This window comes from Harpegnathos saltator, unplaced genomic scaffold (genome assembly GCF_003227715.2).
Source record: "Harpegnathos saltator strain DR-91 unplaced genomic scaffold, Hsal_v8.6 scaffold58, whole genome shotgun sequence".
Lineage (NCBI taxonomy): Eukaryota > Metazoa > Arthropoda > Insecta > Hymenoptera > Formicidae > Harpegnathos > Harpegnathos saltator.
In genome coordinates, this window is record NW_020230404.1 from 1,917,083 (window position 1) to 1,941,456 (window position 24,374).

Sequence of the window (24,374 nt, forward strand, 5' to 3'; positions counted from 1 at the left end):
CGGCGGAGAAGGAGCTGGTTTTTCTGGTCATGCGAGCCCGACGTGCTCGCAGCCCTGCTTCAGTAACCACGGTGCGTCGGTGCGCGTTTCCGACTGATGAGCCAGCCAGCCAGCCAGCCAGCCAGGCGGGCGGGTCGTCGTTGTGCGTGGATTGTTTTCACGGGAAAATCAGGTGGCGGTCGGCCGTGCTTGCACGCGTGATTGCACGCGGGTGTCGCAGGGGAGAGAGATCGCGTGGGAGCGTCGCGTCGCGACGCGTCGCGCCGCGGCGACAGTGACAGCTCGGAACCCGAAGAGGGTGTGGGCCGCGACGCCGCCGCCAGCGGATGCGCTTAGGTAAGGTCTCTTATTCGTAGACGACACCTCTCTCGCGTGCTTGCTTGTTTGTTCGTTTGCTTGCCTGTCTGCCTGCCTGCCTGCTTGCGTGCGTGCGTGCGTGCGTGCGTGCGTGCGTGCGTGCGTGCGTGCGTGCGTGCGTGCGTGCGTGCTGCGTGCCTGCGTGCGTGCGTGCGTGCGTGCGTGCGTGCGTACGTGCGTGCGTGCGTGCGTACGTGCGTGCGTGCGTGCGTGCGTGCGTGCGTGCGTACGTGCGTGCGTACGTGCGTGCCTGCTTGCCTGCCTGCCTGCCTGCGTGCATACGTGCGTAAGTGTACGTTGCCGGACAGAGAGAGCGCGTTCGAGACCGGCGAACTCTACGGCGACGACCCCGAGAGACGACCCGGATTCTCTCCCCATAAGATTGGAACTTCCGCGAGAGAGCGAAGATTCGATCGCGAAATCGTAACTCGCGCTGCGCTTCTCGTGTTCGTTTCTTTCTCTCTTTTTCTCTCTCTCTCTCTTCCTCCTCTCTCTCTCTCTCTCTCTCTCTCTCTCTCTCTCTCTCTCTCTCTCTCTCTCTCTCTCTTTCTGTTTCTCCATGGAGAGGAAAAAGTGGAGGAATGTGACTAACGCGATAGTGGTTTTCGCGTGGCCGCGAGAATTATCGAGAAGGCCTTTTTTTCGGAGGGAAACGGGAAAGCGTGTCGTTACGATTTTTCACGCGCGCCTCAGGCAAGGTCGGAGTGGCCAATACCTGTTCCTCCGGGTCATTCCCACGAAACGTCAGCCAGCCGGAATTCCGTGAATTCCTCCGACAGCCTCGACTCGAACTCGAGAGTGCTCTACGCGAGCTCTCGGCCACGTCTCATCGTCAGATCACGTGTAACGGCAACGACGCAGGTTATATCGCTAATTCGTTGCAAAGTGACCGGTAGCGATTGTTTAACGGCATTATTAATCATGTGTGTCACATATCCGCCCACAAGCGTACGGGCTCGTCTCTCTCGAGCGGGGTGCGAAAGACTCATCGTACCGCTTTTCCCGAGCACGTTGTAACAACCGTGCGTTACCGCTCGCACCCTGGAGATTTGTGCCCGATAAATGGATATCCCACTGTAAAGTTACCCCATAAAGAGACATTGAGATTCCACGGGCGCGACGGGAAACTCGTCACGTGCTTCGACCAAGTCGCGAGAAGAACTTTATACAAGTAACCGACAGTCACGTTATGTTAACGTGCAATTGAATGCGCGATGAATCGGTAAAAAGAAAGAAAGGAGAGAGAGAGAGAGAGAGAGAGAGAGAGAGAGAGAGAGAGAGAGAGAGAGAGAGAGAGAGAGAGAAAGAGGGAGAAAGAGGGAGAAACGCGGAGGTTATTATCCCTGTGAATAAGAGAGACTTCTATTGTATTTCGGTCTTTCAGGAAAATCCCTGAGTGACCCAAGAGACCACCGGCCGGTCTGGTCTCATTCATAATTTCGCGAATCAATTTGGACTCTCCTTCGGCGAGAATACCGAGAGAGCTCATTATACATCGAACACACGTTTGAACTCCGACATTGTCATCCTTGTGATCATACGCCCAATGAAAACTTCAGTCCGGATCGACCGCAGTCGATTGGCCGACTCGCGCGAGTATAACGAATAATACATGCTACATGCTACGTTCTTTCGGTCAAAGTTTAGTTCGCTGCAAGTCTCTTATCTTCCTCGGTATCTTCGCCGAGAGACACACAAGCTTAACACCGGCCGAGTAAATCCGTAACGCCAAGGATATCCGATGGTCTCGGTACAGGCCCTGTACAGGCCGAACGGATTACGCGAAGAAATCGAAAGGCGATTCCATTTGTCACGGTAGACGCGACACAATAGCCGTCTCCGAAGATTGCCGCTGATCATCGCCGCGGTTTATTGCCGAGGACGATCAATCGCCGCCTCTTCGACCGGATCTTCTGCGTCCCTCTTGTTCTCTTCCTGACTTCGCTCGGTTGCATAACGTTCATTATATCAATTAGTAATTGATCAATTAGTAATTTATGAATACATTTACACGGCAACATTGACTCGGTTTTGTAATTACCATAGTTAGTGAGCTCTTGCACTTAATTGGAGTATATCTTCAAATCTGAAAGAACGTATGTACGTATAAATACCAATCAGATGCAAAAAATCATTAACTACGATTACTACGAAACAGGATTAAAGCTGCCGCGTAAACACAGTCGCTGCTTGTATACTTTTTTATGCCGCGATTCGCGTTAATTAATTAGCGGGACCCCCGCCGGCGGCTGATTTGCGCGAGTATCTTATCGCGCGCGAATTTTCGTTCGCTTTAACTTCGAATTTGCCGTTGCTTGCAACAGCTTCTCGAGCGCCACTTTGGCCTGTAATCCGTGTTGACACGTGTTGACCGTGTTGACACGTTGTGTGGTCGCTTGATAAAATTTTGCACCTTGACACACAGCGCGAGATGAACTAAGCGGCAATGCTTTGATGCTGCACCACGTACGAATCGCAGTAACGCATCGAAGACTGTCACAATGATTATTACGAAGGAGCTTTAATGTTATCGCGCTGCTGCGGGCCATCATTTTCGCGGAAGGTATCGTTCGTGCGCAACACGGGCATTTAAATATTTATTCACGAGGTGCATTTGCCACGCGCGTGCATTCACCTAAAAGAGTTCCTTCATAAACCAAGCGGCCACTAAAAGCCGCAGACGAGCCATGTCGTGCGCGATTATCGTTATCGATGCGAGTGGATTCTCCGTCCGGTGCGATAACGACGGAAGGTGTGTGTGTGTGTGTGTTTGTGTACGTGCGCGCGTGCACGTTTATCCGTATATTGTTATCGGCGAGACATCGTCAATGTTGCATCCACAAATGTGTGGTTTCTGACCCGCGGTATCGAAAATCGAACACGACTGGCAGGTCGCGACTCCGTCTATCGCGCCGATCGATAGACTCGCTTTACCGCCGCTTTTCATGTGACGCTAATTGCATTCCGCCGGAAAAATGCATCCTCCTCCGAGTGCAGTCGCCGACTCAATCGCCGTTAACGTTATCGAGAAGCGATCGCTGATAATGAATATCGTCGCGATAAGCTCGCGTTCTTCCTCGGAGGAACGCGACAGATGCAATAGACGAGCTTACGGCTAAGCCGGAGCCTTGAGCTTTTTGTTGAAGAAGAGATCCTCGAAGAATTGAAAATCTCTCTCTCTCTCTCTCTCTCTCTCTCTCTCTCTCTCTCTCTCTTTCTCTCGCTCCGTCTTCGATTTCGCGAGGAATTCCGAGAGAAATCGAACGTCATTCCGCATTACACACACTAAGCCCGATAAATAATATTCAATCGGGTAACGCGAGGATATAAATGGCAAAATTGCTTCTGAGGCGATCTCGTGTAGAAGAAACAACAAGAAACGTAATTAATACTGCATCCTAGAAAATTACATTAGAAAAACATAAGACATTATATAAGCTCTTCGTGTAAAAATGCGAATTCTGTTGCGTCTGTAAACGGCGCTTCAAGCAACGAAACACTTATGAAATATTAATTTCTGTCTTCCTCAGCGTGATCGATCTCGCCTGTTTTTTATATTTTCGTTTCCAAGCCACTGACTCAACATCTTTTCTTTTTTCTTTTCACTAGTCGCTTTCGCCTTTCATGCAATTCGCTCGTCTGTTCGCGTCACGGACGCTCATGTTCACGCACAGCGCGACGTGCAACGGCGGCGAAGATAAATGCATTCCGTATGCAGCGACCAAATATAAACATGAATCGCGCTATTCTTTTTGCCGCTAATTATCAGCAACCGCATCGATGACCTTGGCGTTATCGATGATCGATAGCAGCATTGCCGAAGACTATCACGATTAAATGAGCCGGTTAACGATTCGCCCAATGCACAAACGCGGCATCCGCGCGCGGCCGCTGATTCTCTCAGCCGGCCGCTTCTGTATCGATTTGGACTTATTCAATAAATGCGTTTATTGCCACGCTATGAATGAAGTATCAACAGTGCGCCGCGTCGTGCGAATTAATACCGCTTACATGCCATTATCTCCCTGTCGATTTCAAACTGCGTCGCACGAGGATTAATCGCGTTATTATACCGAGCACTTGCCATTCAGAAATGGAGAAATTACCGCGAGCGGTTATGAAAATTGCTTATGGAATTCGTTTCCGTCTTAACAGATGACATTAATTGCTCTGTTTGGTGTTTTCGTCGGTAAGATTATTTTTCTACGTACATCTGTATGTGTAAATTTACTTTGGCGTATATAAGATTACTTTTGTATATTTCTGCACATGCAAATTCATACCTGTGTATATTAAATTTATACGAAATTACTGTTGCACCATTGTATAATTATTCAAATAAGTAGGAAATATCGAGAGAGTAATTATCGCAACGCGCTGCTAGGCTAGTAAACAGGATTCGTCATGGTAGCCGAGTATTACGTTTTTTTATCGTGACGTCATTGCTTTCAACGACAAATCATCGCATAATTCTGCGATTATACCATGGTGGAGGAGCGCCGATGATGTTTTTGCCAGATACAATTCACTTTCACGTCACGTAATTTCTCGTCGCTAAAAATCCCCCACTTGAAGGCTACGCGGGGTGGTCGAAGTTTGCGCAGCGACTCTCGGATCGATATTCGTATTCTGCAAAGACGAGGGCCTTAACTTAATCCAGGACAGTTTAATCGCGCGGAATTACGCGCTAACTTCGTCAACTCGCAACTCTTCTCTCGGTATACCGTCGGTGCGATTACTCTCTCCGTGGCATGACTCGAAAATATGCAAACCAACAGGGCAAGATCGATTTCTGAAGAGCTGAGTTATCTCGAAGATGGAAAATTGATTACAACAATATTACCGAAATTAATAGACTTCTCTGAACTGTTTCTTCCAAGTGACATGAAAAAGGTCATATAAAGATAAGTCGACATTCATCAAAATACTCTAGAAGAATACGCGACGTTAACAAGAAAACAATTTCGTTACATTTTTAAAACATCATCTCTCTCTCTCTCTCTCTCTCTCTCTCTCTCTCTCTCTCTATCTCTCTCTCTCTCTCTCTCTCCCTCTCCCTCTCTATCTCTCTCTCTTTGCTCTGTTCCCTCTCGCTCTCTCGTCAACGCGATGCTTACCTGTTGACCTTGACGCGACATTTGATGTCTGCCAATCACTTACATCCGCATAGAAGCAACAAACACGGATTTACTTTCAACGTCGCCAATCGTTGTCGATAATGACGATTCATGCAGAGAGATATGTGAATTAAATTGTCACAGATAATAATTTCCAATAACATGCAAATAAGATATTCTTTCTCACGTATTGATAAGATGAAAAAAACTTTTTAGATTATAACGTATTATTATTCTACTTTAATTATAAACATTAAAATCCACGTGCTATACATACATATACAGGGTGTTAAAAAGGAATTCCACAATGTATATTATCTATTCTGCACGTCTAGAATTCCTTTTTTTACATCTCATATATATAAGTTTCATTGTTACCAAATGACAATTAATACAAATATCCGTTTGATTTTGCAAAAAGTGTCGTTACACCCACGTATCGAAATACAATATAAATTTGTTATCCTATCAATCCTATCAACGCAAACAATCTCATTCCGATATAGTAATGCATTTCATAATTTTATAAACTGATTTGTACTTTGTAATGTTTGTACTTTTGTAATTTTTATAAATTAACTCGGTTCCACCAGATGACGTATAAAATATTCAATTTGACTAGATAAAAATGAGAGGATACATAATAAAGAAAATCATTTTCATGAATAAAGCGATGTACTCCTTATGATTAAGTATGTAAGTCTGTGAATGCTTGAAGGAAAATGTCTCACAGAAGGTAAAATGACTTTAAATTGTCTCTTTATCTCTTCGGGGGTTAGGGGCTTGATATTTCATCGCGCCATATAATTTCGAGAATGACTCAGACTGGAAAAGTGAGGCGACGCATATTCTCCCTCGACGCGGATTATCATTTATCGCGAGCTATCCTGTCAGAAGCTAGCGTCGCAAAAGCTCGCAACATGGTCCATCCGCAATATGCGCGTTCCCGATAATAACCAATAAATTGTGCAATATAGCGGCTCGTATATGTCGGCCCCTGCGTGTGCGAAGTTTCCTACAGAAAATTCCCCGTTGCCTGCAAAATTTCTCACGCGTGAAATTGCAGCGGGAGGAAAAGCCAATTAAATCCGCAAATATGAACTTGAAAAAAAAGAAGAAAGGAAAAGTAAGAAAAAGGGAAAGAACCATGTCTGAAATTAAAATTAGGAATAAAAATGTCAACTCAACTATCAACAAAGATAGGCTCGTTATGATAAATTGAATCTTTCTTTTCTTATCATAGCAGGAATTATAATTATAAAGACACATCGCGAGACTGAAGTAACAAATATTTAAGACATCTGAGGATATCTCGAACGAAACAATTTTCTTTTTATTTTATGAAAATTGCACCCAAAGAGATATAAAATTGGAAGCGAGCGAAAATTACTCGTCGTTAAAAGTTAATAGCGCCGGGATGCGAAACCGCGGGTTATCGGGTTCATGCGAGTTTTTGCGGTACACTCTGTATATCCTCTCCCTTCTGTTGGGTAATTCGTGCCTCGCGTAAATAAAGTTATTTCCGGCAGGATCAACCTGCCGAACGTTTCGAAGTGCGAGAACCGAACGTTCACAAACGACCACCGTTTCATCGCTCCGTACAGGATGTCCGAAAAATCACACATCGTGCTCTTTTTCTCTGCTCCTCCCTATCTCTCTCTCTCTCTCTCTCTCTCTCTCTCTCTCTCTCTCTCTCTCTCTCTCTACCGTGGAAAAATATTTTGCAAAATTGCGGTTTCAATTTTTCTTCATCGAGAACTCGCGCTCACAAGTCCCAATGGCTTTTCGCGACTTTTGACCGCAGTTCCCGCGTATATTTTTTTTCTTTTTAACACGAAACATCAAAATACTTAATATAAAAACCAAAGTAAGATCGCGACAGAAAGAGAAGAAACGATGATCGAATAAATTCGTCGATCGAAGAACAGCGTGTTCGTCGGTCGCAAAAGAAAAAAGATTATCGCCATGAAAATTTTGACGCGTCCCGCGGCGATAAAATTGTCCTGCGACTTTCGCTCGCAGTACTCTCGTTTCCTTCAGCGCGAAACGTCAGAATGTTCAATAATAAAGAAAAGATCGCGAATTAAAGTCGCGGCAGTCGGGAGACAAAAATCGGATAAATTCGGTGGAAGACGGGCGTCTACTTCCGACGAGGAGGAAGTCGAAGAGAAATGCCGTAACGGCGTGAATTTCGACGCGTCCCGAATAACGCGCAGCGACGGAAGAGCGGCGTCTCGCCTGAGCAATCCGGTTCTCTCGATCGTTCTCGCAGAGCAGCCATGTGAGTCAGGGGCACCCTGTATATAGAATAATGACGTCAACGGCGATTGAGCAGTGATTCCCGGCAGTTTCGCGCCGGTTATAGAATCGCTGCAATAGTTATGAGAGCGACTAGAGGCGGCGGTTTAGAATGCAGCGTCGCGCCGCGCTCGTCCGCTTCTGCGTCGTTGTGCTATCGCCGCTAAAGGCGCGACTCGCGGCCCCTAATTCGCGACGCGGAGGCTCGTCTAAACAATGGCGTGTTATCGAGTGTGGTGACGGGACAAAAGAAATAATTGGACCGCCCGACGAAACCGACTGACAGCAGTCGCCGTCAGATCCGCTCTCCCGGGAGGGAAAAAGTGGTAGCGGCGATGACTGCATTTGACGTGCAATGCGCGCGATACAATGTGCCCCCGAATGAATTAATGCACGCTTTTGCATGCCTCCCTTTTTGTCTCCCCTTCCCTTCCCTCTTTCACTCGGCCTCTCGTCGCGCCCTTCCGATAGCAGATTAAAGAACGAGCGAAATCGACGTTATCAACAAACGCGAAGGAAAGGAAGGGAGACGGCAAGAATATTAAATCGTCGAGCGGATATTAAATAAAGCGCACGTGTCTGTGTCGTCGGTGTTTACACAAAAACGTCAGTCGCGTAGTTCGCGATGTAAATCAATATTTGCGTAAACATTCGGCACGATTCAGCTTAATCGATCGATCTGACTCTGTCCGGTGTTTTTTTCCGTCGAGCGAGCATGAGAGATTCTTTTATTTTTCTCTCTCTCTCTCTCTCGTCCGGGCAAAGTGAAGTCCGCCGATTAGTTTGCATTTTGCGAAATTGTTTTTCTTCTTCCCTCCTCCGACCATTCAATTATACATATGTATAATATGTATGAATGGACAATCACGGTAGTATCCGCGAGCGCCTATTCAGACAACGGTACTGAACCCGGTGTTGATTACGGGGCATACGAGATAACATGCGAGTGACGTCGAAAATGAATCGTAAGACCAACTTGCGTCCGTTGACCCAGCATGCAAAATTCGACCTGGATTGTCCACAGTCTGTCTGCGAACAATTAACGTACGACGTGGATTCCAAGACGACAGCTCGCCGTCGTCGTCGCTTCAGTGTCGCGCATTCGATATTCGTCGAAATGAAACTATGCGAAAAAGAGTTGCGCGCTTTAGAAAGTAAAATGAGACGGGGAAAAGGCGAGGAAAATGCGGGGAGAAGAAAGAAGAAAAACAGACGTCAGAGTCGAGAAAATTATCATCTGGGATATATCTCAATAAAATTGCGCGCGCTCGGCTCATTGGAGAACCTTGAGTCTCGCGTCTAGTTGGACGAAGTTCGTCTGAAGTTTAAAATTAGCTTCAACCGACGCATTCTTTCGGAGAATCGGACGCGAATTGCAATAGTTGGATGAAAATGTCGCTTATTAGCGCATCTTTGTGCGACGGCAAACGGCGTACTTTCAGGAATGAAATAACATCATTTAGAAACAATGTATCTTTAAATAAGCGATATTGCTCGTCAAGGCGTCTCGAGAGAGATCCGCTTCCCTCTCCATCTGTTTAAAAGTTCGTATAAATATTTATGCAACGGACATATAAAAATATCCCGGCCGACATCTGCATAAACGTCGAATGAAACGTCGATTGGCTGATTTTATATTGTTACGCGCGTTACCACGACGAATGAGGGAGAAACGCGCAGTTTCATTAAAATGTATGAAAAGAATTCGCGCGAAGAGAGAACTCGCGCGTCTGCGGATCTAATCTCGTCACTTTATCTTCGTGATATACAATTTGAAAGTCTCCGCAGATCATAGCGCACAAATTGATAACGAAACATATATTTTGGTGCTCGGTGATAACATTTGGCACGATGACGTCAAATGCGCGTACGCAAGTTCCCTATTCCTTTCCGTTGACCCGTTACATCGACAGTAGACATGCAGCACGACCTTATACATTCGCGTGCTTTCCTTTATACACGGTGTCTCGCGAGACATCTAAATTGGCATTCGAGATAAGAAATGACAAACGAAACGCTAAGGCGCTGTGCTGATAAATAATGCTGTATGAGGAGCACCGCGAGCTTCTCTTCTTTTCGTAAAAATAAAGATCCGGAAATAAAAATAAAAATGGTGATAAAAATTTCCGTAAAAATAAATATCTAAAATTATCTGATAAGCTATAATAAAAAAGAAAATCTATAAGATAATCCGGTGAAGAAAATTATCTAACAAAGGCCGAAGAAGAATGAATAAAGAACACGAGGCGAGGATATTCTTTCGGATAAACAGGAAATTAGAAAGTGAGATATTTCTCTTTCGTGGAACTGTCTGTTTCCTCCCCCTCCCTCCCCCCTCTCTCTCTCTCTCTCTCTCTCTCTCTCTCTCTCTGTCTCCTACTCTCTTAACGAACTTAACGTCGACTTTTCCTCGCGGAAAATTCAATCAGCGATTTAATGGGCGGACTATTGAGTTAGCGCGGATTAACCTACGGAAGTGCAAATTGGTAATACGATCTCGCACACTTGGATCAACTCAAAAGTAAACTTCGTTTTAACGAAAACTTTATCGCGCGTTAATGTTACCCCCTCAATTAAGAGAGTTAATATTTATCTGTACTCTGTACTGTATACGGATATAAAGGTCCAATGTAAATTTTCAAGATTTCAAAGCGCTCGTCTCTAGAATATCACTCAACGTAAATCCACTTCGTGTTACACTCCGTCGCCCGTCGCGTATTCGTAACCAAACGAGCGATCACGCGGCGTGAAAACCCCGAGAGTACAAATTATTGCACAGGCATTATCGTATTAAGAAATATATGAGCGTCGATTGAAATTGACATCCATTTGGCGGAGCGGTTCAGTGCAAGCTTGGCTTCGCCCCGCAGAGCTGCCCCGTGTTTTACCGCGATCGTGATTCGGGTTTGGTCTGAATTTTGCACGAGTAGCTTGTTGCATCTCGGCGAAATCTCGGAGATTTGCGAGTCGTGCGCGAACGACCAAGTGGCTGATGTTTTTAAATTCAGTGGAGAGTAGACGATATTTTTTGAGTACAATACAAATCACACAGTGCACAAATTACAAAGTTATCATTATTATCACTGCTGTTGAATCACAAATGTTTCTTACTTTATCTGCCTCGCGCGAAGTAAATTCAACTGGAAATCTACGACAATAGAACAAACACAACATAGTCAAATTCAAGTGAGTGACTCGAGTCAGCTCGACAATGTGTCGAGTACCAATCGCGAGTTCCGTCACCAGACCAGACCAGTCTGTCTAGAAATTAATTGATGACGATCAAACTATCACACCTGCGTCGATGAAAGAACTAGGAAAGAATATGATAGAGGTAAATTTAGGAATGAAGTTTCACACGATGGGAACGATAGGGAAACTAGGGAACTCAGTAATATTTTGTTTACATACAAGACGTGCAGATACCAGTGTAAATATCGTGCACGTCAATGGACGGAAATTTTAAGCTTTAGTCGGAGCTATAGACCGAACGAAACAATGTCGTGGGATAACTGGGATGAAGATTCTACGGTATATATATTTATTGTATTCATCGGGCGCCGTATTTGTAATGATTAATTTCGCGAGATTCTGCGAAATTTTGATGTATACGAATATTTACATACATATGTGCATGCATATGAATGCATGAGGTACGATTTGCAAACACAAAGTGATCAACCAACCGATGCTTCTTGTTGGCAGTGGATTATCTCGCAGGAATTTCTACGTAAAGCTCCACCCTCAGATGAGACCGGAGGGACCAGTGCGTTAGTGAACAGTACAAGCACCGTACTCTCCGACGAGATGGACACGGTCGACAGTACCAACAAACGACAAGCTACACGTGTCTTCAAGAAGTCCAGCCTCAATGGCAAGATCACGGTCTACCTCGGCAAGAGAGACTTCGTCGATCACATCACGCACGTTGATCCCATCGGCAAGTATCGATCATAATCAATCCAGGCGTTTGTCAAGGCAAATAATCGACCTTGGCCTGACTTCGACGATCCGCGACCCGATTCGTCCCTTTTCGCGAGACAACCGCTCGAATTATATTTCCCACCGATATAAAACAATCGAGTCGAAGCGAGTCGTGCATTCGCTTGAAGCGATTATTCGCCCCTATGATAATATAATTTTACTTCCGCTTCCCTTCAAACTTCATCATGAAATCGTCTTAACCATTCCAGACGGAGTCGTCCTGATCGATCCCGACTACGTAAAAGACCGGAAAGTGTTCGGCCATGTTCTGGCGGCGTTCAAGTACGGGAGGGAGGATTTGGATGTCCTCGGACTGACATTTCGTAAAGACCTCTATCTGGCGGCGGAACAAATTTATCCCGTGCCGGGGTCTCAGCTGTCGCGACGGGAACTAACACGACTACAAGAGAGGCTGATCAAGAAACTGGGCAGCAATGCGTATCCCTTTTACTTCGAGCTGCCACCTCACTGTCCCGCCTCGGTCACCCTGCAACCGGCGCCCTGCGACACGGGCAAGCCCTGCGGCGTCGACTACGAATTGAAAGCGTTCGTAGGTGAGGCGCAGGACGACAAACCGCACAAACGGTACGAGCCTCGAGATCCAACGCGATTCCCGCCACCGGTCGATGAGATATGAGCAATTTCAGCCACTCGGAAAGAGACGAGAAAGGAGGAAATTTTATCTAATTGAAGTGAAACTTCACTTTCGCTACGTATAACGTAGAACGTAGCGTGAAAAGGGTGAAGAGTTTTCTTAAAACTCTTTGCGCGCGCGCGCGCGCGTGCGCGTGCACGCAAAGGATAAGATTTGGATTAGATTATTCTTTGGATAAGATTTCTCTCTTATCGTTCAAAAGATGGAAAGAAATCTTTTCCGCGTGAAGCCATGAAAATTTTCGTTCGAAGCAAAATCAGTTTCAATTTCCGATCCGACTTGTCTTCGTTTCCACTCAACTTAATTCTTTCGCGGAGACAAAGCTGCCCTCCTGTCAGAAGCCCGATTGTCAGACGATTGTCAGAAAGCCCGATTCTCTCGTCGTGTCGGGGCGAATCGTTAGAATGACAAGTAGTTTAAATTATTCTCTCAAGAGCAAAAACATTAATTGTCGGGATTGATCAACGTAGGAATTCGGTGAGGCTGGCCATCAGGAAGATCATGTACGCGCCGTCGAAACAGGGCGAACAACCCTCGGTGGAGGTGAGCAAAGAGTTCATGATGTCCCCCAACAAGTTACATCTGGAAGCTTCTCTCGATAAGGAGCTCTACCACCACGGCGAGAATATAGCTGTGAACGTGCACATAGCGAACAATAGCAACCGAACTGTGAAAAAGATAAAAGTGTCGGTTAGGCAGTTCGCGGACATCTGCCTGTTCTCCACGGCGCAGTACAAGTGCACCGTCGCTGAGGCTGAGAGCGAGTGAGTATTCCCAAGCTAATTACTTTTCGCTCGTTATCAAGGGACGATGATATCGCGGCCCGCCGGCGAAAGAGAAGCGCGTGGCAACGAACGTAGAGCGGTTCGACCTAAAAAGCTTCCCGGGTTGATAGAATTACAAGCGAAATTCAATTCGCGGAAATAGAATGTCCAACGCTTCGAGTAAACACGCCTCCAAATCGAATTCCTAAGGATCTTTAATCAATCTTGTTTTTTTTTCTCCGTTTCAAATTAAATCACAAAGAATAGGAGAAGATAAAGCAGCTTTAAATTTAGCTTCCAAGAGAATATCGAGAGGAAAGAGATTCTCTCAATTTTAAGTAAAAAGATCTTCGAGAATATTCTTAAGAAACAGCATCAATTTTACTTTATTTCTCACGTATGAATTTTGAAATATCGAAGAAAAATATCGCTGTTTCTACATCTGCGCAAAATCTCAAATTACTTATGTCTTCTTGCACAACTTGACAAGCTGTTGACGTAAGACCGCTAATGACTTACAATCAAACAGCGTTCGATTTAGCGATTATCAATGATCTATGATCCAAGCGTCTTAGACCGAAAAGAAAAATCGGCTCGAAGTTCGAGCGACGGGACGAAGTATTAGGCGCGATAAGCCGCGATACACGGGACTGTGGTGAGCAGGAAAATAAGATGATTGCACTGGCAGTATAGGGGTAGCGCCAGGATTTACCCTGAGCAAGGTGTTTTCTCTGAGGCCGACGCTTGCCGACAACAAAGACAAGCGGGGCCTTGCACTAGATGGTCAGCTTAAACACGAGGACACCAATCTCGCGTCTAGCACAATGTGAGTGCGAGATCAAGATCAAAGAGATCGAGAGAGCGCTTGTTACTCCCTCTCCCCCCTTACACTCTCTCACTCTCTTTCTCTCTTTTTCTTTCTTTTCTCACTTTCGCTTTCTCTCTCTCCCTCTCTTTCATTCTCTTATTCTCTTCTCTTTTCTTTTCTTCTTTCTCTCTCCGTCTCTCTCTCTCTCTCTCTCTCTCTCTCTCTCTCTCTCTCTCTCTCTCTCTCTCTCTCTTTCTCTCACTTTCCGCCGAATATTAAAGAGAAAGAAAAGGCAGCAAGAAGCAAGGCGACTGAAGACCGGTCAAATAGATTGCGTCGTTTTCTGTCCTGCGCGTAATCACGACGATATCTCATCGTGAATGTCACAGCGGATCTTTATGAGCACTCATCGCGCTCGAGAGTCATAACGAGGAAGAGCAAAAGAACGACGACGATGTAAAGATTTTTTGTCAGAACGACTTTATATACCGAGTTACCGGGAACGGCAAAAATTGCTAAACGATTAGCTCGCTGGGGGCGGCGCTCGTACGATTAATCGCGGATGATTGAATTAAGCGTCGAGTTAAATCGGTAATCGAATTAATCTTCGAGAGATTAAACCCAAATCGAGTATTAAATTCCGGCGAGTCGGTGTTTTCCGCAAAAAATGAGAGACATTGGCGAGAAATATTGAACGATTATCTCGCTTCCGGCTCTTCTTGCTGCTCCTTTTCTTTCTCTTTTTTACCGATGCAACAAAATGAAAAAAAAAGAGAACGTGATACGTGGAATGACAGTATATTTTCTTGGTGATTCTGTGCTGGGAGTTTTTAACGCGGTGGCCTGTAACCACGTATGAATCTCGATCGGTGGTGGTATCGTTTCCTCTGCAACCTCCCCTCCCCCCTCTCCGCCCACACTCTCCATCCTCTTTCTAACCCTTTCTCACGCGAAGCATTTTTTTTTGTTTTTATTTTTCTCCCTGTAAGATTATATATTTTCCTTCTTCCATGAGAATATTCTCTAAACATTCCCGTAGATCTTTGGAATACATACTTCTCTCTGTTATTAATATAAACGTAATTGTTTCTCACACGTCCTGTATCTTTCTTTTGGGCACTGGACAGTATACAGGATTGTCGAGTCCTCGTCCCGTTCTCGTTCCTCGTAATAGTAGTCTGTATTGCAGTGTAACGCACAAGCTGACATATCGTATTATTATTGTGTATATGTGTGTGAAGAATGTGATAAAAATGATCTGTATATGATATGATACCGCGAATACGCGATTCATTTCTCGTTTTGTCGCGATCCATTGTCGCGGATTTCCACGAAATTGGAGTTCCGCGAACACCTTTCTCCCTGAGCTCAGATATACAGAGTAATGCCAATGAAATTAGCCGGCTGTCGCAAAGTTAATAATAAACGGTAATCAGAGATATAATCAACGTTAGCCTGATTAATATTAAACGATGAATATTAATTAGGTTAATGAAGGCTAATCATGCGCGCATAATTCACGCAAATTAAATATGTGTATTTCGATTCTCCATCGAACGCCCGTGATGTTTTGAACAAAAGTACTTGCGAGTTCTCTCGAGCCTCGACACGCGTAATTCGAAATTCGCGATCGCAAGCACATAAATTGATTCTGCATTCCGTTTATCTTTTCGTCGATACTACTCAACGCACTTTTCGTAGAAAGAGAGAGAGAGAGAGAGAGAGAGAGAGAGAGAGAGAGAGGGGAGAGAGAGAGAGAGAGAGAGAGATGATGTATCAATTTATGCGAAAAGATATGCTCAAGCATACAAATATTTCAACAAAGCACAACGATACACGTGTCTCTCGCCCATCTGTCTCTCAGGAATGCATCAATTGACATGAAGTATCGACAACGTGAGAGGAAACGTAAAAGCGCATTTGCACGTTGTCGTTTCTCGCGTCTCGACATCACGATTTCGCGGCCGCGACATTTCGAAGCCACGTGCTAGCACGTGGTGACGAACCGCGCATTGACACTCATGCTGGCTCTTCAATGTCAGGGAGGGATGCCCGGTGGGACCGGGCTTCACGCTCAGCAAGGTGTTCTCCCTGACACCCCTTCTGGCCAACAACAAAGATAAATGGGGGCTCGCCCTCGACGGCCAGCTCAAACACGAGGACACCAATCTGGCGTCCAGCACCCTGTAAGACGCGATGCCTGAATCTGAGAGCCTGCGACACGCAGAAACACGCCTAGAAATCGATGCCGCGACGCGCGTTTTTTCAGCAGTCACGCATTTAGCGTCTCGACGCTTCCATTCGCGGACATTATCCCTCGCGATCGAGCGCGAGACTTTGAGCGGCAAACCGCGGCTTCGCGACTACTCGGTCAGAGCCTTCTGCAATTACACGCTGAGAGTCTAGAAATTTATCACAACTCCAGCCAAGCTCCAGCCAAGAATTTTTTAACACGTTCGCTACCGCCCTCACCGTTCATCTGGGAAAGTGTTCGTCACGGAGCTACTTTAATTCGTCTGCGCAGACGTAGAATGAAAAATTATCGCCGTCACGTATATACGTGACGTCGCGTCGCGTCATACACGCGTCTCAATGTCGCTGGTAGCGGGTGCGTTAAGAATGTATACATGTGCGCGCATTATTACATAACATTGTTGTAAATGCAATCGTACATAAAATAGTAGGCCGCCTCGAGGACGATTCAATTCCGCGAGCGTGAATTTTGCACTCGATTCAAAAAGTTTCAGCGCCCCTGTAACGCGAAAGGGCGTTTAACGGTAGAGAGAAACTTTGAGCGCGACGATGAATTATTGCCGCGAACGCTGTTACGAATTATCGAGAAACGCGTTAGACGAATGGATTAATAATAAAGTTCACCACGGTATATATGGTTCCGCTATCGCTAAAATAAAAATATTTGCTCAGCGTTTCGTAACGCACCGCGGTGTTTTTCAGCGCTGAATGCGTGGCGACGAGAGAACGCGCGCGGTTCTTGTTACGTTACGTGTACGCACACGTGTCGTTGACGCACGCAACGCAGCCGATCACGCCTTTGGGAATTTCGTATTCGTCCGCAACGCTTTCCACGACGGCCGCGGGAGAGAAAATACATGTTGGTTGCCTGCAACGAAGCTTCCCTCAACGATCGATCAATCGAGCGAACGAGCGAGCGTCTGTCGATCAGTTCTTGTCGTGCGGCGTGTAACTTCGTTTTGCGAAATTCGCATTGACAAACCGAAATCCGAAATCCTGTCGCGTGTCCCGGATCTTTTAAATCCGGACACATGGATCGCGGTAACTTCGACCAGGGTTTAAGAGTCCTCGATCGCTCAAAATCTCTTCGATATTGTCAGATGTTTAAAAAAAACCCTGGCATCCGCGGCAATTCCAAAATCCAATTTCTCTAATCCTTTCGGTGCCATTCTTTTCGCACGAGGACAATGTGCGGATTTAAATCCTACGTCAAGCTTCATGCACTTCGAGTTTTCTTCTTGACTAATTTTAATGCAAAAGAATCGATACGCGCTCCGCAGATTTTCCGAGATATATATTTATAATTTGCATTAATGTTACACATTAATGCAGATTAATTTTGCAATGTTACGCGGTAATCTTTCGATATTGAAAAAAAATTCGATAATCTACGTTTAAGTCTGCAAGAATGAAAGTTCGCGATATTTTTCATAGTGAAACACGCATGATCTGTTTCGTGACAGACCGCCTATTGTGTACAGCACACGTTGCCGATGATTCACGATGACACAGACGTTTGCTCGTATATTTTTTCTTCGTCTCCGACTGTCCAAATAAAATCACTCAAGCGTTTGATAGAAGGCAAAAGCGCTCCGCGATGGTATCGAAAGGATCAAGGTGCCGAGATCTGGGAGGTTTAGGATGTGGATTATCCAGCAGCAAAGTTATAAACCGAGATACCACCTCTGCCACGCGCGCACGCTTATGCTTGTCGAAACGTGACACCGCCACCGCCGTAGTGTTTGCGTGGAAAAATTGCATGGAAAATTTAGCGATCGCTCGTTTTCCCCGCGAAGCCGCACTCTCACGGTTAGCGTGACACAAAAGATATATGTACGTGGTTACCGCTTTTGCATAAATGTTTGAATAGATACACCGTGTTGCGCAATTAAGTGGCGCTTGCGTTTTTCTCTCCTTCCTTTTCTTTTCTTTTTTTTCTCTCAGTCTCACATTTTTGTTTTCTCTCCCCTTCTCTTTTTCGTTTCCGACAAACAGAGCCAGCACGCCAATTTGCCTTCTGTGTTGCTCTCCGTCATCGTTGCATGCATGCCGATGCTGCCGCGCGTTTGTTAATCCCGCATGTGCTTCCACGTAGCAGTAGCGTCGATATCGATCGCGAGATGAATACATCGATTTAACAACGATACAAATACAATTCGCAGTGTGGTGGACCCGTCGCAACGTGAGAACCTCGGCATAATCGTCCAGTACAAAGTCAAAGTGAAACTTTGCCTCGGCGCCCTCGGGGGGTAAGTTCCGTAACATGTATACTAGCAAGGGTTGCGCCCCTACGAATCGGAGAGATTCCATCTCTCGCGCGGTCGATCGATACTTTATTCTACCGGGACTGAATGCGAGATCGCGACTCGAGATGAATGTCCACGTCTGTTTTATGTCACCGTTATCGCCACCGGCAGTGAGTTAGTCGCAGAACTGCCCTTCATCCTGATGCACCCGAAACCGGAAGAGGAGGAACCAGCGCCGTCCACGGCCCGACCAAGCCCTACGCACAAAACTGACAGCGGGGAAGTCCCTCTCGACGCGAACCTCATTCAATTGGACGCGTAAGTCAGCCGAATTTGACTCTCTCTCTCTCTCTCTCTCTCTCTCTCTCTCTCTCTCTCTCTCTCTCTCTCTCTCTCTCTCTCTCTCTCTCTCTCTCTCTCCCTCCCTCTCTCTCTCTCTCTCTCTCTCTCTCTCTTTCTCTCTCACGGCGAGAGAGTCCCGCCGAGAATTTTGAAATTTGCCGATTTCTCGAAATGAAATCTCTCGGAGAAAATCTCTCGCGGAGGGACTCTTAAATTTTCCGGCTCGATTCCTCGGGAAAGGATTTTTCAATTGTGCGATTTTTCAAAATTAAATCAAGTAAGACTTGTCGGAAGAGGAGTAACTGAGAGAAGAGTTCCTTATATTTCGTGTCTATTTTTAGGGAGACTGACGGCGACGACGACATCATCTTTGAGGACTTCGCACGTCTGAGGCTGAAAGGCGAGACAGACGCTTGACCGTGTTCCGCTGACACCCTGAAGCGTCCCGACATGTTCAACCGTCTGACCTTGACACCACCTCGTTGCGCACAAGACGGAAACCGCACGACATCGCCGGTTGTGTCGATAGCAACGGTGCCACAGCAACAAACTTGAACAACGGTTTATTATCGTTATCGTCAAGCACAAAATGTCGCCGACCTCTTTCCACCGTTTTTTCGGAAAGTTCCAAAATTGCTCGAAATGATAACAGTTGGATGCGGAAGAACGAAGAGGACGTTCAGAAACAAGTTGACAAAGAATAAAGAAACACGAAGAGGTATGAAATGAGAGAGGAAATTTCGAAGAATTGCTTCATAGACAAACACACGATTTTGGATTTCTCCGTATTAGTTGGAGACGACACGCGGACCGAAAACCGGGAAGAGCTCGTCTCTAAGAATCGCCATTTTTACCAATCATCGAGAATGACTAGATTTACAAAGTTTAAAAAAAGAGAGATTTCGCTTAAATGAGTTTGTTTACTTTTTAGGAAACCGTTATTTGTCGGACGATTGCTGTAGAAATTAACTGGGCAACAATTAATTGTGTCGTTGTCTCGTGACGCGTGTTTTATTTGATCGTTTTATTTGACCATCTCCTTTTCGTGAGAAAAGTATGGCGAATTGGTTGGCGTTCGCGAACTTTTCATCAAATGCCGACGACATTTTACGCTTTGGCTCTGAATGCGGCATCCAAGACTGATATTATCGTGGAGAACATCCAAAAATTCTAGCCAATGAGACGTATTTATTGTAAAACTCTTGATGCTAAAAGAAAGCTGCTGTTGCTGCTACGAGAAAGAAACTATCAAAGAGATTCGTAAATTCGGCACCTCGGCACTACGTATCTTTCCGTAAAGAAAAAAGAGAGAAGACAAAACGTCACAAACGGAATTTGCGATCAATTCGACCATTCGACGAGATAATCGATCATGAGTGAATCGCGAGTTAATTCAATAAATACGAACTAATTAATTAGAAGTAAACTACCAAGTAATTCAATATCGAATCGATGCAAACTCGGGGACGAGAGTCTATCTGGGACTACCTAACAGCCGCTTTTAGTGAGATCACAGTCGTTTATAAACACACGGCCAGTACACTGTCTTTAAGTTGCGTCAGCGCGTAAGGGATAAACTTTTACCAGTCTTTCCTTTCAGTCGTCAGTTCTACTTTTACCAGTGCGGACGAGTGAATGGGCGTAAGCTAATATCGTGCGGGCAACGAACGGCGCGAGGAACGCGAGTCCAACGCTTTTCTGTTCTCGAGATAATTTTGCAGGATCGCGACACACTGCAATGCGAATATAATTTCAACACGAGCGAGAACACAATTAATCGCGCAACAGCTGGGAGCCGCGAATTCGTCTGATGCGAGACCCTTTATAGGACGAAACCAAACGAGAAGACAGTCACGTGCTTTAGATTTTTTCTCGTGCTTCCTCAGAGACGTTGAATTGTTACAGGGATATGATCGAAACGATGAAAAATGACAAGCCCCCATCCCGATAAACCTATAAAGGGTTAAGACTCCGGACGGAGCCTGACTGGGAACGTTTAAAAACGCAAAAGAATCCGACGAAACGCGGAGCGGCGACAGAGAAAAGCGCGGAGGAAAGGAAAAGATAAAATGGCGTTTCGAGATGTCAATTCGTAGATGTATTTATGGATATAATTTTTAGGATTTATATATCGGTAGCCTCGTAAGATTCGTAATGTTAATCCGTTGCACCTCCCTCTCCTCCCTACAGCCGGTAATTAAGTTAAGACACAGCGAGCACAGTTCAGTCGTAAGTATCGTCTTCGGCCAATATATCGATTGTACTTTTTCTCAAGACTGCTCGTGAATTCGATTTGCACTCGCGTTCGCGACACGATGTTAGTAAATCTCGACTCGCCCGAATTTTCAATATCGTTTAGCACTTCGATACCGATATCGCCTAATTGAAACTCGGGCACAAAGACTTTTGCTACAAGACGACGAAGAGTGTTACGAAGATCATCCGACAAACTACATCGCTCGAAGACAAACGATATCACAGCGACATTGCCTCGCGCGCGATTATAATGTCGCCATTTTTCCGAGAATCCGTGAGAAATCATGCCCTCTCTCCAGCTAGCACCTCGGCGTCAGGAGAGCAGCTCGAGAGTGAGAGAGAGAGAGAGAGAGAGAGAGAGAGAGAGAGAGAGAGAGAGAGAGAGAGAACTGCATTTTTAATAATTCTGAGAACGAGTAATTAAAAACTGAACGGCTTTGACATGCAGATATGAATTGTCGTTAAATCTCGAAGTACACGTGCAACGGATTCTCGCAAAGATGACGCGGCGATCTGCCATCAACTGTTAATTTCCAATTCTAAAGAAAGTCAAGTCAACGATGAACGGTCCACGTTGGCAACGAAGTTTAAGTAACGGCGACATAATTACGATGACGCAATTTGCAGAGCTACGAAGAAAACTATAAGCAGCAATGTATATGTATATAATATACGGGAGACGAGAGAAAATAGTATTTTTTATCACTTTAGCATTTACAAACTGTATTTAGATGAGGTAATCAAGCATAATAGAGCTCGGGTGTCTTCTCGACGCACGTTTGCGGGACATTCGCATCCCCGGAAACGCGCACCGAGGAAGCACGGGCGTGTTTCCCTTATACCAAAGCCGACATTTCCGCTTTTTCTTTCTTAATGCTTCGCGAAAAAAAAAAGTATTAATAGCAAATCGCGAGAGTGAATTCCATGTGAAGGGACTTGTCATCCGCGAATGAACATAAAGTATATAGTAGAGTTTTTTTCTCGACGCGACATGCACTTGTTGTTGATTTGTTTCATTATTTTAGACATTATTTTTGTGCATGTAAGTAATAACCTTTTTTCTAAATTATTCAAAGATAGTCACACACGGATTTATTCTGTTCTTGTGTTATATGTTGGTTTGATATATTAACGAGGTGTCGTTAAATTTCATCCACTTTCTCTCTCTTTATCGAGGTATTATTATTATTCTTCTTCTATGTTACATTAACCAACGGATCGTACGTTTTTTCAAGGAGCTCCTGCACTTTTTGACTCGCTCTCGTGAGGAAAAACCGGAACATGCATGTTCAACGAACGTAGCTATTATTTAATTAAGGGAAAAAAAGTTTTTGCGATTGTGGTAAATGTCGAGTGTCGACACTTCGATTATCGTTTTAAGCGTAAGCGACGTGTGTGAGTGTATATGTGCAGGCTTGTGTATACAATGAGAGTATATTTTATATTCGCCCGAGGGCGCGCGCATATTTTTTATATGATCGCAACGGTAGGTCGTTAACGTTTTTATTGTCACCCGATAGAGCAAGATACACAGAAATGATTATGCCGCACAAAACTGGGAAAAGTAATCCAAGTCAATAAAGTGGTGCCGTCTCTGTAACTGTAATATCGAAATCGTCTCCCTGCGACATAAAATCACGTCACATACAAAGTGTCGCAAAAAGTATAACGTGTATCTTATCTACCGTCGTAGGCTTTGATTTTTAAATTTTAGCAAGATTTTAAGATATACAGGTCTTTAGTCTAGAAAAGAAATATATCCATTAATCAAATAATATTACATTGATAACTATACGACTTGAATTTTGACACATTTAATCGTTTTAAAAACTTGCTGAAATTGTATACCATTTTCGTAAACTTATAACAAAAATTTGTAACTGAAGTTTCTGTATACATAAATTACATACTCGTGTTCAAACATATAAGTAATTCCGTTACAATAAAAGAAAAACTGAATGAACCAGATTCTTTTCTATGCCAACTTGAATTATGATTATCTCGCTACTTAACGTAGAACGAGAATGTAAATATTTAATGTTGACAACTGAACGTTGAGACTCTAATTTCGCTAAGAAAAAACGCACCAACGACACCTGATTTCTTCTCGCGTACGAAGCTTGAACGCGACAATTTTTGGGACACTCTGTATCTAACGAATTACAGTATCACTGCGATAAGAAAAGTAAACGATTACGCTTCTTCAATGTAATATACTTTGCACCGGACAGCTCACATTTCTCTCATTTATTTCGTTTGTCCGAAGAAAAGATTGTATTTCCATGCAAGTAGAAAGTCTTTAGAATTAAGTGTATCGCGAAACGCGGACGTGCTGTTATCAGAATGGTTGCATCGTGCAACATAGACCGAAGTAAATAATTGATTACATTGCGCATAATGGTGAACGACATATGTTAGGAACATATGTTAGGGAAGAAATAAGAAGGTAAAGGAAAAAGCAAAGAGGAAAATACTAGAGAGGAAGACAGGAAAAGAGAAAGAGAAAGAGAGAGAAAGAGAAAGAAAGATTATGCGCTCGCCTTGAGAGTGTGTATTTGTAATTAGCGTAATCGAGTTGATGTACAAGTGTCGTGGTTCATTACAGCTATTAGACGTGTAAATCGTAAGAAAGAAGAGAAGGCCATTATTGCTACTTGTACATTGCACTAGAGGACGATTTATTTATTGAAGCCGCGCGTTATTAGTTAGTAACACAAAGTCGTGTCGTTCATGGTCGTTCGTTGTTCATTCGTGAATAATCCGTTTTGTATGTAAAAGAAATTACAAGAGAACTAATAAAGAAGGAAGCGTGAAAGAGAAAGTGAGTGAGAATGAATGAGTAAGAGTGAGAAGAAGAGAAGGAAGAATGTGCGTGCGTGCGTGCGTGTGTGCGTGTGTGTGTGTGTGTGTGTTTGTGAGTGTAAATGACATAAAGTAAATAATGCATAATATATTGTATATGTAAAGATCGTGTATTCTCGTATTGTAACTATATAGCTGTAATAATTTAATAAATCCTGTATATCGGAACTACAAATACTTTTATATATACTTTTTTTCACCCGTTTATCTCTCCTCTGTACATTTTCGTCTCCCACCTCCATTTGAATTGTCAAGTTCTATAAAGATTGTTTCGAAATCATTTTATCGACCGTCTTTCCAAATTCTCGTCTTCAAAATTTGACAAAAAAATTTTTCAATTGAGCAACATTGATATCTCTGAATAAAATAATAGGGACATGTGCAATATGACGTTGATTAAAATACGCTGATATTGATTAAAATAAAAAACAA

At 44.4% G+C, this 24,374-nt stretch overlaps 1 protein-coding gene across 6 annotated transcripts; it reads left to right on the forward strand.

Moving 5' to 3' along the window:
* The first annotated feature begins 102 nt into the window (after positions 1-102).
* Positions 103-24,119, forward strand: krz (beta-arrestin protein kurtz). Of its 6 annotated transcripts, XM_019844256.2 has the most exons (10): positions 10,387-11,106; positions 11,187-11,303; positions 11,478-11,712; positions 11,966-12,341; positions 12,882-13,175; positions 13,864-14,001; positions 16,026-16,169; positions 18,399-18,485; positions 18,654-18,800; positions 19,166-24,119. In XM_019844256.2, the coding sequence occupies exons 1-10, from the start codon at positions 11,077-11,079 to the stop codon at positions 19,239-19,241; spliced, it is 1,644 nt and encodes a 547-aa protein (XP_019699815.2). In that variant the 5' UTR covers positions 10,387-11,076; the 3' UTR covers positions 19,242-24,119. The 6 variants fall into 6 exon arrangements, with proteins under 6 accessions (XP_025159740.1, XP_025159739.1, XP_019699815.2 ...); XM_025303955.1 differs by lacking the exons at positions 10,387-11,106; positions 11,187-11,303 and adding an exon at positions 103-336 and having other exon boundaries at positions 11,474-11,712; XM_025303954.1 differs by lacking the exons at positions 10,387-11,106; positions 11,187-11,303 and adding an exon at positions 104-336.
* The last annotated feature ends 255 nt before the right edge of the window (positions 24,120-24,374 follow it).

Coding starts and splice junctions, on each gene's coding strand:
- krz (XM_019844256.2), top strand. CDS start 11,077: ATGAAAGAACTAGGAAAGAATATGATAGAG. Junction 11,713..11,965: donor CACGCACGTTGATCCCATCG/GCAAGTATCGAT, acceptor TAACCATTCCAG/ACGGAGTCGTCCTGATCGAT. Junction 13,176..13,863: donor GTCGCTGAGGCTGAGAGCGA/GTGAGTATTCCC, acceptor TTGCACTGGCAG/TATAGGGGTAGCGCCAGGAT.